The sequence below is a fragment of the Musa acuminata genome, unplaced genomic scaffold, assembly GCF_036884655.1.
Source record: "Musa acuminata AAA Group cultivar baxijiao unplaced genomic scaffold, Cavendish_Baxijiao_AAA HiC_scaffold_412, whole genome shotgun sequence".
Taxonomy (NCBI): Eukaryota; Viridiplantae; Streptophyta; class Magnoliopsida; order Zingiberales; family Musaceae; genus Musa; species Musa acuminata.
In genome coordinates, this window is record NW_027020660.1 from 246,271 (window position 1) to 259,730 (window position 13,460).

A 13,460-nucleotide genomic window follows, 5' to 3' on the forward strand; every position below is an offset into this window, starting at 1 on the left:
CCGAGTCTTGTCGCTATTATTATCCTCATCAAATCCATTTATTCTCGGTTGACGATGAATAATCAATCACACTCGAATTCTATTCTTTTTTTTGAGCTTGTAAAGAAGGATCATTTACTTGTTCTCTTCTTCGAAGCGTCACTCGCTGTTCTCGACGGCAGGAAATTTTGGGTCATCGGCGATCATCCAACAGGCGCTTTTCTAAATTTGGCAGCGAATCCGCCACTGGATCTCCAATTCCGCTACTAGGCGGCGGAGCGGATCGGGACTCACAGTGGCGTTCTCATAAATACCGGCCGAATCTTGGTTTTATTGGCGTTGTTGCGAGGCTTTTGTCATAAAAACAAGTCGGCACCCGTCGATCGTCACCCCAGATAACCTCTCTGTTTTCTGGTTGCTCCTTGGGGCCCACTGTTATTCGCGAGTCACCAACCTGGTGGCGGAACAGTGTCGTTGCATGGTTGAGTATCATTCTGATGGGTTCGTCGGATAAGTATATTCCCTAGAATCCCTACGAAGATCCCGGTGGAGTTCACCGCGATGGACGGCAACGATGGGCCGCATGGCCTCTCGTTTATGAATCGTACGGTACTCGTGCCTCATCGATGTGTCTTGCCACATCGCCTCGTTATATCCAGCTGTAAAATTCGTGAAAAATTATTTATTTATGTTGCCTCTTTTACTTTTTTGAACATACCAAGTTACGTGGATTAAATTAGTCTTTACAAGACTAAATGATCTTACCGGACTAACCAATCTATAAGTTCATTACATGATTTAGCTAAAAAAGGGCCCGATAAAATTTATAATAAATCACCAATTTCGAAAATTATTTAACCATCATTGATTGGAAGTTTAAGTTCCACTTGAAATAAGTCCTGAAGCTTAACCTTGATTTATTAATGGATCCTCTACGCCCAATGGCCGATATAACTGGCCCATTTAGGGCCCAAGTTACATCGAGGACGTATATGGCGGGCCCGTTTTTCTTAGCATCGATTGCTATAGATGGTTTCGATCTCACAATGGACCTGTTCTCCTATTTAGTTGCGTCCGCTGTGTAACCGCCCGCCGTTTCGCGGAATTGCATTCGAAGAGCTTTCGTTCTCCCCCTGTTTCGCTCGGGGGTCTTCCGATGGCGGGGGTAATCGGATCCATCGATTCTTCTCTCCCTCTCTATCTCTCAACGTCAGTTCAAGCACTAATAAGTGATTTTGTTCTTCTCTTAATAGGGCATTGCTGATCCATATCCAAGAGCAATCAAAATCTATTTTTTGCTTTCATTTCAACCATTACTGATGGTTCTAGGTCTTCTTATTTGTTCCTAATCGATTTCTTGGGCTGAGCTTTCTCATCAATGTCTCCAATGTTCCTATCTCGGAGTGTTTTGATGTTGGTTTGGTTTCGATTCCTAGTCGCTAGGTCTCGTAAAAGCTGTCGTCGATGGCATAGCATGATTTGCACTACGACTTTTGATCTTACACATGCATCCTGCGGATGAATCAGTCTTTGTTTCAAAAACTTATCTCCTAAAAAGAGCCAAAATTTATCCTTTGAAATGATTATTTTATTTCATGTATGGCGTCCTCATCTTGTTCTAACAGTTCCATTAACTCATGTGAATGTGATTTATGCGTGTACTTGTTGTGGGAGATTTGCATGAATTGAGGAATATAGTCTTTTAAAGATTTTAATATGAAAAATGTCTTTAATTTTGCCTTTTCTTCCCCCTAATATTATTGTATTTGTTTGCTTAAAGGTATTTTTCATATCCAAATGGCGTCAAATAATTAATTACTGTTATACAAAGGGGTCAAAGAGAGATAGCAGAAACATTGTAACCCTATAATTAGTGTTATGAAGATGTCAAAGATGTTATAATCGTATTCAAAAACATGATTCACCCTATGGATTACTTCAATACAAAGGATGGATATCTTTTAGTCTATTGTATCAGGAACATTTTTAGGATATAGGAAAAATGAGGCCACTGATGGAGAAAAAGAAAAAGGGGCATCAATCAAGAAAAGCCTGATGAAAAATCAGTTTGAAAATCTTTGGTAAAAAATTTCAACCTTGTCTAGAAACTGTAACCTTTGGAAAATTGTGATATAATGCCAGCTCATATGAAGTGTTATTGGGTAGATCTTTGATTGTCCTGGCTCATATAATTTTTAATTTTAGATGATCAAAGCCTTTTGAAATGCTTGGCTTGGATAGGACACATTATCTAACTTAATCAATTTGGACAAACGAAGAGAGAGTTCCAATTGCAGTCAATGCTTTCGTCATTCAAGATATAATAAGCTACTAAGCATTGACCTTTCTGCTAACCTATTAGATTATTAGGAACAATTATTGTACTTTGTAATGTATTTTATCAAGCATTACATGCATGTAAGAACTTAAGAGCATATTCCATTTCTTCTTGCACCATCTAAATAGTTATTTTGTACACAGAAGAACCTCAGTGTCATCAAAGAAGCATAAAACAAGACAATAACAACAACAACAACAGTAACAACTATTTGAGATCAGTTATCTGTTTTCTTTTCCATCATTGAGTTTTAATTAGGTTTCTTCATGTCTTTCTGTACCTTTTTCATACTACTGATATTAATTATCTCATTTTATCTAACTATAAAACCTGTAGGTTTCTCTAGAACATGTCCAAATCAGTTTAGATGATTGTATCTTGTCTTCTAAACATTACTCTAAAGAAAAAGAAGTGTAAACTATTCTTGATGTAACCTTCTTCTTGATGCTTATATGATACAGTAGTTGTTAAAAAAAGGTAGGTTTCTCTTGTGGTGTTGAAGAAAACAGGAGACGAGCAGTGCTATCCTTTCCCTCATGAAGGACCAAATTCTCCCATGAGAGTTTTGTTGCAAGAACACAAGTCCTAGGTGACATAAAATCCTTAAATTCACAACTTACAAAAGGTCCAACCCATCCGGGTTCTTGTGGAGTTTTGAGCATCACAAAACTGAGCTTTTGTGGATTCATTGAACACCATAAGTGTATCTGTCACTGTATCCATCATTTTCATGTATTTTATTGCTTGGAAATGAGTGTAAAAGGATTGCATGTTTACATCTATATTTATTCAGAGGTTGTTTTCGAAATTCGAACATGGATCTTCGGAATCGCAAAAGAGCAATTATCATTGTATCAATGTTTGTACTTCTGAATTTGCAAACCATATAGCTTAATTTACAATTTGGAAACAGTAAAAGTAGTGGCCTGAATAAATTTCAAACAAAATTTTGAAATTTGTTTGAACACTTTGGTGTGTGTGTTTTTTTTTTTTTTTTTTTCTAAGCTCTGAAATCTGTCTCTTAGAAATAATATGGCAGGCAGAGGAGTGATCCAGTGTCATGAGCTAAAAATGAGGAATTCCAAGACAAAATGTCAATTGCCACATGCTATGTGGTGTGTAGCTGTTGATCCCAATATCCAATTCCATCTCCCACTCAGAGCCACTAATCACCACCAACCATGTCCCATTGTTGGGCTCCACATTCCCAAGTCCTCTACAAACACAGAAGAATCCATGGCTTCCCCACTCTAATCCCACTACACCAATCTTAGATGCATCAGCAAGAGAAGACAAAGACAAAGACAATTCCACAATTTCATGCTCTCCTTTGGCAAGCTCTGTACCATCTATGAGAAAAGACAAAAGGGCAGCAGCATGCAACTCACCTCGAATGGTGGAAGTATGCAGCACTTTGCAAGTAAATGACAAGTAGTTAAATCTGAGACAAACCTTGTTCTAGGCATTGAGACTGCTCCATAAGTTTGTGGAAGGGTCAATGGAAGGGTTAGGAGAAGGTACCTACTCATTCATATATCAGGACTTTTTACATGTACAAATTTCCACCCAATTGACCAATTCCATTCACCCAGCTGGTTTCTCTGTTGTACTGATCTCATCTTCCCCTCCTCTCTTCAATGCAATCAATTCATTTGCCTGGCACCCCATTAATTTCTCCAGCCATTAAGGATCCCATCTCCCCATCTTCCTCAAATTGACCTGAAAATTTGCTTCTCCTACCACCTGCAGAGATCAAAAGAATGCTCACTCCAGCAGCAATTCTAAGAGAGTCTGGAACTCAGAGACAGTGGTGATCCTGGTGAGTCTCTTCTCTCCCTTTCTCTCTCTCTCTCTCTCATGTTTCCCACTTCGTATGCCTTAACGAAGCATGGACTGGGTGTTTCATGAAAGCATCAGGGGGATATCTTCTTCTCCATTTCCTCTTTCACTCCCATTAGCAGTCCTCCCACCACCACCACCATCACCCCCTCCACCTCCTCCTGTTGTTAATATTGAGAATAGGATCAGTCCTAGTATTCTCCTGATAATTATCATACTTGCAATCATCTTCTTCATCTCTGGGCTGCTCCACCTACTTGTGAGATACCTCCTGAGACCCATCAACAGGGAACCAGAAGCCACAGAGAACTCGACAGCACTCCAGGGCCAGTTGCAGCAGTTGTTCCATCTCCATGATGCAGGGGTCGACCAGTCCTTCATAGACACCCTCCCAGTCTTTCCCTACAAGGCCATCATCGGCCTCAAGGACCCATTTGACTGTGCTGTGTGCCTCTGTGAGTTTGAGGCTGATGACAAGCTCAGGCTGCTCCCAAAGTGCAGCCATGCCTTCCATGTAGAGTGTATAGATACTTGGCTCTTGTCCCACTCCACCTGCCCCCTCTGCAGAAGAAGCCTCCTCCCTGACTTCTCTCCTCCAACCAGTTGTAGCCCCTTACTCCTTGTTCTTGAGTCTGGGAGTGAGAGTTCAAGGGAGAGTGTTTCTGAGAGGGGAGACTCCTTCTCTAATACTGGTCTTGTTTGTCATGGAGATGATGATGGCCCTGGGACTTCTATCAATGATACTTCACAAAAGCCAGTGGAGATCACTGCAAAGGAAGAAGCTCGCTCGGTAGTGGCAGCCTCAGAGGCTGATGAAACAGAGGTAGTACCTGTCAAGCTCGGCAAGTTTAGGAGTGTGGATGGTGATGGAGCTGTTGGTGAAGGCAGTAGCACTGCAAACAGTACTCTGGACCAGAGGAGGTGCTTCTCCATGGGTTCCTATGAGTATGTGATGGATGAGAGGTCCTTGCTTCAGGTTCCCATTAAGCCACCAAAGAAACCAATCGTCCACAGGCCCGGGCACCGGGATGCAATCTCGGAATGTGATTACCATTCAAAAAGGGAGGCATTTAAAGGACTGGATGCACTAAGAGCTGCCGAGTTCAGAGATGGTGGTGGTAATGCTAGTATTAGCCGCAATCAGCATAAGAAAGAAAGCTTCTCAGTCTCCAAGATATGGCTTCGGTCCAAGAAAGAGAAGCCCATGGCTGATGACTCTTCCCGGCGAGCTTTATCTTTCCGGTTGCCGTTGCATCGGGCGGTGATGACCGATGAATCAAAGCTGAAGAGCCGTGCCATCCCTGTTGCTACTGCATCTGAATTCAACGTTTCGACATGGGAGAAGAGCTCAAGTGAAGTAGATCTGGATGCGGAGGTAGGAAGCTCCAATAGAGTACGATCTCCGGCTGATGAGGCACCCTCATTTGCAAGAACGTTGCTTTGGCTGGTAGGAAGGCAGAACAAGGTTGGTAATCAACTCTAATATCAACAATATATGATAGTTTTTTGCTTAACATTCTTACATTCCAGAAAAATAGATCAAGAAACAGAAGTTAAAGATCATTTGGTTATAGATCAGAAATTTTCCACTTGCATGTTCCTTAATGAAATTGATGAATTCTCATGTATATGTTCTCACCACAGGCTAAAACTGGTATGTATTGATAAGTAGAAATGGTGCATCAGTTTGATTTTAAAAGAAAATTAGCCTTTTTATGTTTGCTCTGATGTTATAATCGCTTCATTTTAATAGATTATCATGGTTTCATTGAATGCATGAGTTGATCAATTAATTATACTTGAAAGCCACAAAATTAAGATGATATTTTCAACAATATTATTGGACATATTTGACTAATGTAAGCAAACTGGTTTCAGAGTTATCAAAATCTGGACCAATCTACTATTAATTCCATAGTTCATAATTTTTTTTCTAGCTCTGTGCAAACCGATGCAAACTAAAAAAGATTTGATCACTTTTTATCTACTTTTTTTTTTTTTCTTTTGAAACATTTTGATTTCTAGATATTATCATATAAATATCAGTAATATTCCTTGGTAAGACAGATAAGATCCATGTCATCGTTGACTGGAGTATACAAAGATCAAACAATATTATTGATTTGATGAGGGATATATAAATCCCTTCAAACATTAGGATGAACAGTTGCTGGTTAAGATTAAGTTTCTTAGATTTAAAGGGATCTTCAAACAAAGCATTGTGATTGTGATTGTGATTGTGTTAACTTGAAAAAGGACCCAGAATGATTGTGAGGGCAATCGAAGTGCTGCCCAAGTTTTTATTCACAAGTTAGGAGCCTCAATTCATGTTTAAATATGCTTCTATTAATGCTTAACAGTTTTTGTTTCTCATTTACATCTTACATTTGAAGAGGAAAACCAAAAGAAGATGCAATAGTTTCCTCTCAATTAATCCCTTTCTCATCAAGAGCTAAGAAAGTGGAGGAGCTCATGAAACACAAACCTTCTTCACCTTATGGTGAAACAAAGGAATCCATCATTGTGCTCATGTGATGCAGAAGAGATCCACATAGCTAGTGGCCTTTTCAAAATTCAAACTGTTTCCTTGTGGGGTTTGTTCATCTCACACCATCATAAATCTGCTGAGGTAGCAGAGGTTGCAATCTGAGGGTGGTTTGTCACATGCCTTGGAGTTAATGCACTTTGGCACAACTGTGATGTGTTGGGGCTTTCATCCATTTATTAGTGGCTGAGGTTGGAGCCCTTCTTTAATGGCAACTGCTTTGACAATTATACTTGTGGAGGGTCACAGGAGATGTGGGGTTATGGTGGTGGTGGTGGTGGTGAGTACAGTATGCCCTTTAATCCCTCAACACCAGACCCTACCTTCTCCTACCTCATGTTCTTGTAGCCAACTTGTGTCTTCTCTCTCCTTCGTATCCATTCCTCTCAGTCTTTTTCAATTGCTGACAGACTTTCTTGTTCTTTATTCAATGAGAATAATAGGCAATTTTGAGATTTAAGATGCCTGAGAATTGCACTTGCAAGAAGAAGATATAAATCAAAATGCAACTTGGAACTCAATAGGAATGAAAAAGTTTACACACACCCAAACTACATTCTAGCAAAATATCTGAATAAAAAAGATTAAAATATTATTTACATTAAGACATAAACATAATCAAAATTTAAAATTTGAACTCAAGGCAGCTGATTTCCACCTTCACAAAGAAAAAAAAGGAATCCAGATCTGATCTCTTGAGATAAATTTATGCCTCAAACAATAAACTTGACCTTAATATACTTAGCAACTTAATTCTAAACAAAGCCTGAGCGCAAAATTTTAACTACATTGTAAAAGGTGCAAAGTGTACTACACACATCACGGCTATTATAGGTTCAGTAAAGAAACAAAATAAATAATAGAATGGCTCTCAAAAGAAAACGAAATTAATAGTTTAAGATCACGTATGAAAAGTTGAAATCATTCAAAAGAATTTCAATAGTGGAAAATTATCTTTAAATTTATTATAAGATTCAAGGAGATTATGATCATTATTTTTAGCTAATTAAGATTTGACATGGGAACAAGTAAATCATGCATCAACTAGATATATCATATTAGCATGATATCCAAGGAAAATATAAAGTTGTATAACAAACATTATAAGAAGTAGCTTTTTCAAGCATGTTTCAATTGCAAACTCACTAAACACAGTTGAGATGAACAAGTATTAGCTTGACCATTGGAGGGTCTCCTCTCAAGAAGATTTTTTTTTTTTCTCTTCCACTAGCAATAATATTCAAAAGATGAATTGTGTTATGCTAGGTTGATAATCAAGATTGATAGTATTAGATTGGCATTAAAAGAATGCCCTTCAAAAAATTATTATGGAAGAACTAAATTTTAAATACCTTACAAGAATAATTATATAAAGAAACATCTCTCTCGACTTAGATTTTGTTACAGCGATAAACCTCAAACTCACCGTAGTCTTCAATTGTCATGAAATTACTTTTCGAATGAGAAATACAACTTAAATTATCACATGGACTAAAATCTTTCTTGGCCTCACCCAATATGTCGAAACTCCTACCGAGATGATACAAACTACTATCTTCAATTTCCCACAATTGACACAACTAGTAAAATCATAGAAACCAATGTCTCATTAACCACATTTGAGAATATGTGTCTGAGTGTCAGAGTAAAGTCCAAGTTAATCATGTCAATGATCAATCAATTACTGATACGGTTGGGGGTGGAAGTATAGAACCCGATAAGTCTTCAACTATATAATTGGAAATCCCTTTGTAAAAGCATATGAAGTACCACTTAACTAGCTTTAGATGAAAATAATGATAGTCATGGTTAAGGCAAACCTACTTATTTTATTTGATATCATGGTCGGAGGATTGAATCTCAGTCTCACCATTTACTATTTACACATAAAAACAGTAAGAAATAATTGAGGTCTGGAATCAAACATTATACTTGAAAGCAAATAAACCTCACAGCACAAATGAGTTTCCAAGTCAATGATTGTATCGAATAGGCGAGTGATGATATGACACCAAGTAGCATATATGGCATCCAACCATTATAAAAATAATATGTCATGGTTCGACATAATAGTTAGCTACGAAGGCCCCTTCGGCCAAGTGATGACATGACTTTAACTAAGATCAATTAGTCTAAGAGGTGCCACCATACAAGCATACCTAATCAATATTAAATCTAAAAAAAATATTCCATGTTAATACCAAACTCAAAGCCCACGAAAGGAGGGCGCAATGATCTTTGAACACCTTGAACTCTTTACATAAAAATTGATCTTTCAACTTTCTATTAATTTAAGTATCAAAGAAGCCTTGCTAAGTACATCAAGAGAGATATACTCTTGAGGGAAAAAAAAAAAAAAAGAGAAGTGAGAAGAGGAAGAATTATTATTCTATTTCATTTGGTTTCTCATTTCTTCCATTTATGAGTTTCTCTTGCACTGTTTATTTTATTATAAGAGAGAATATATCTTGTTTCTCCTTAGTGAGAAGTTTATACTCTCAACTTTTACTGTAAATGTTTTTTAGTTTGTTCGTTAATATTTCTATCTACCAATTAAGAGTTTTATCATGTTATATATATCTTGGGTGTGATTTTAGATATGCTTTGCCTGTATTTGGTTTTGATTTTATTATTATTATTATTTAATACATTCTAATGGTTAAGTCAGTTCCAAGATCTTATGTGAGGTTAAAAATAAAGTCATAAATTTAGAACAACTCTTATTTACAGAAAAAAAAAAAGTAAGAAAAATATTCTTGAAATAAGAGATACCCTAAATAATATTTTCTCAGGATATTGTTGATTGGGCTGCAAGTCTGGATTCTCAATTGATCCAAAATGAGTCATATCATCATCTATATTTAATCCAATGGTTAGGCATCAATTAAACACACGTAGGTGGCAGACATGATCATTTTGATTTGTACTTTTTTCTACTGTTAGTTTCTTGGATTTGGATGTGGGTAATCAACAGACTCAACTTCAATTCATCAATATTTATTCATATATACTATATATATTATAGCCAGATGCAGATAAAAATTAAAAATAACCTTTGTAATTTGTTATCCTTCATATTTGTTTACATACTTAAGTCTATTAATTTATATTTTAATACTATATGAGTAGTTATCATTTCTCGAACTATATCTATATCTTTGTCAAACTATATAATTTTCACAGAAATGGAGAAGAAAAGGTCAAAATAAAATTTGTAATCCAAAATTGTACACGATGATCAACACCTGAATATGTGAACCAAAGTTCAATGACTCTCTCTCTCTCTCTCTCTCTCTCTCTCTTATTTATGTGTGTACTCACCAGCTACAAGGTAAGCATATTCTTTGGCAACTTCAAGATCGTCGAGATTAGATGAGACGAGACAAGAAGGACTGCACAATCTCTTAGTGGTGATCAACTCCATTATATGACACGACTTCTAACCGATAACATTTGCCAATAGAGTCCAAATATCCTAACTCAATAAGTAGCATTGGATTTTTAAGAGTGATATGAGATCTTTCGTGTAAATGGTTGGTAATTAGATTTAAATCGCTTGGAGCACTAGGATTATAATTAGACATTCAACTAGAAAGTTAGATTTTATTTCTATAAATACATCATATCTCTCTTAAAATCAAGGGGATTGCAATTTACTATGCTCATTGTAACTTAATCTGAAAACTTATTCAAAATTTTCTGGGAACAAAAAAAGGATGAATGTATAAAAAATATATCATCTTTTTCGTGATTAAACAAGAATCATATGGTAAGTTTAAAAAAATAAAAAAAACATTACACTAAATGATATACAAAACGCTCATTCATTCATTCGTAAACTCAAACCTGATATACAAAAAAATATATTGCTTGTTAATATGGAACATAAGAATTAGAAAACCTGTTTTATTTAAAGATTGCATGGAATTTATGAATGAATTGGGAATGACTTCTATACCCACAGTGCCTATCCTATTAACAATTAATCTAACTAAATATGATCTTTTCCGAGTTTGCATTACTGCAAACCTAATGTATCTATCCTATTTTATATCTTTTTGTTTCTTAATATACAAGGCAGTAATAATGAAAACAAATTAAATATGAAAAATAGCCTTTTATTTATTTTCCTTGAGAAATTATAACATGTACACACGAAATCTGTGTCACACAGTAAGATTTCTACTCCACAATCGTGCACCAGTGGTGAAAGATGCGGTCGGTCCACCCGGATCTTATCCACTCTCGCCCGCTCGCCCTCTCGCCGAGCACCGCTCTTGCCACACGTGTCCTTTAGTCGATATACTACACCTTTAATCTACACCACATGATATTTTCCTTTTATTTTATCTTAATTATTTTTCCTGACATATCGATTATTAAAATTAATTCTTTTCTCAACCAAGTTTCATTTATATCCATCTGAAATGAATGGTTTTTCTCTTTATCCCTCTCTACACATATACTCTACTAGTGTCAATTACAAATTATCTTATATAATTAATTATATTTAATATTTTGGTCCATACATTTTCAAAACTTATATTGGAAAATAAAATATATATACTAAACATAGTAGAATTATATTAGAATTATATAATTCTAAACATCAAAGAAAATAAAAAAAATACTAAACATATTAGAATTATATTAGGATAGTTATACAAAAATTTGGTTAGGTTTGATGAAAATTTCTTAAGTTACACTTAGATTCAAAACATAAATCCCCTATTTCGATGATTAATCATAGTATAATATTTATAAAAGACAACTAATGACCCTAAAATTAAAAAAATTAAAAAAATTGATACTAAATATACTAGAATCATATTAGGATAGCTATAGAGAAGTGTGGTTAGGTTTGATGAAATTCTCTTGAGTTATACTCTACGTTATACTTGAGTTACAATCGATTACAGATTTAAAACATAAGTCAGCCTATTAGGATAATTAATCATCCTAAAATAAAATAATAAAAAAAGTGATATTAAACATCCTAAAATTATATGTGGATAGTTAGAGAGAAGTTTCGATAAATTTGGTAAAAATTTATTAAGTTACACTTACGTTATACTCATATTACACTTAAGTTACATGATAAAAGATTCAACCAAAAGCAATCTATTTAGACAATTAGTCACATAGGAAAAGCGATACTAAACTTATTAGAGCCATATTAGTATAGTTATAGAAAAATTTGGATAAGTTTAAGGAAAATTAGTTGAGTTATATTCGCGTTACATTCAACTCAAAGCACCTTATTTAAAAAATAAAGCAACCTAAATTCACGCACTAGTGAAACCATCACAACCACATATAATGAATCATAATACTAACACATATTCAATCACAAACCAAACATATGGAAACAATTCACAACAATATTAATTAAATTACCAAGACGATATTACATTATTAAACAACATGGGGCATCATTAGGCTTTCGGTTGAACTTTATTATCCCAAAATTCTTTAGGTAATTTTCTCTTCTTAAAGAAATATAAGTTGTATATTTTATCTATGGATTGCCGATAGAGGAGGCCTTACCCCTTAGGTGTCCTAGAATGCATTACAAAAAATAATGGATTATCGATTGATTCAAATGAACAATCCTCCATGCTTAGGGTCATAAGTTCACGATCTTCCAAGTATCTTATATAATCTTTTAATTTCTTCTTCTTTCTTTTTATACTTGACATATTATGATCCTCACCAATAATTAGGAACCCCAAAAGTCAAAATAACATCGCTCGAACTAAATTTAACTGGGAATATTCTCCAGAGCATATTGACATGTAAGAATGTTAGGAATATCTAATATATGACAAACAAGTATTTTCTTAAGAACATGAAGATGACACAATCTAAAAAAAATGAACATCATATGATCTCCATTTCTACTACTAGGTTTAAAGATAAAATACTTAAAATGATCGATATAATAATGACCATCAACTATGTATTATGGAGGGGGTAACATAATAGTTGAAAAAGCATAGGGTAGTGAATGAGGGGGTGACGAAGAAAGAGGTACTTTACACCTTAAAAAAAGGCATTAATTGCATATAATTTAATAATAATTAATATAAATTATCTTTTTTTCTTAAAAGAAAAAAGGAAAAGTTTGTCATCGGGGAGGGAATGATGTCGTCGTCAACAAAAACACTATCATTCATGGCTGGAGAGAAGATGAGGTCGCTACGACTACAAATACTACTAGAGTGGAGCAAAGAAGTTCATTGTCAGTAAGAGGGGAGGATGTCATTGTCATTCGTAAATATTAGTGAGGAGTAGAGGACTTTGTCATCATCATCGTTATTTGCCACCGTCGAAGAGAGGAGGATGCTGTCACCATTTGCAAATACCATCGAGAAATATAGGACTTTATCATCGTTGTCCCTTGTCGAAGAAAGAAGGATGTTGTCACCAATTGAAAATATTATCGAGAAGTATAGAACTTTATCGTCACCAATTGTAACTAAACCCTTTACCTTTTGATTCAAACACGGCCAAATTCGCTTCACAAAATTTGACCCGAATCCATGTCACTCGGATCGCGATCACGACCATGATCGAATCGAACCAGCCTTTGGATCGATTGAGTTTGAATCAAGCTATTTTTAGTATTTAATAAAAAGGATTGACCTTTGAGATTATTTTTAGTATTTTAAAGAAGAAAGTGTCTTTTTTTGTAAAAATCATGAGGACATCATATGATAAAACTTTATTATTGGAGGTCGTTATGGGTAGATTGCTTAG

At 35.4% G+C, this 13,460-nt stretch overlaps 1 protein-coding gene across 1 annotated transcript; it reads left to right on the forward strand.

Moving 5' to 3' along the window:
* Positions 1–3,654: 3,654 nt before the first annotated feature.
* LOC135658736 (RING-H2 finger protein ATL13-like) lies at positions 3,655–7,163 on the forward strand. The gene is made up of 2 exons (XM_065176213.1): positions 3,655–5,621; positions 6,550–7,163. The coding sequence occupies exons 1-2, from the start codon at positions 4,206–4,208 to the stop codon at positions 6,610–6,612; spliced, it is 1,479 nt and encodes a 492-aa protein (XP_065032285.1). The 5' UTR covers positions 3,655–4,205; the 3' UTR covers positions 6,613–7,163.
* Positions 7,164–13,460: the final 6,297 nt, after the last annotated feature.

Coding starts and splice junctions, on each gene's coding strand:
- LOC135658736 (XM_065176213.1), top strand. CDS start 4,206: ATGGACTGGGTGTTTCATGAAAGCATCAGGGGGATATCTTCTTCTCCA. Junction 5,622..6,549: donor TGGTAGGAAGGCAGAACAAG/GTTGGTAATCAA, acceptor TTACATTTGAAG/AGGAAAACCAAAAGAAGATG.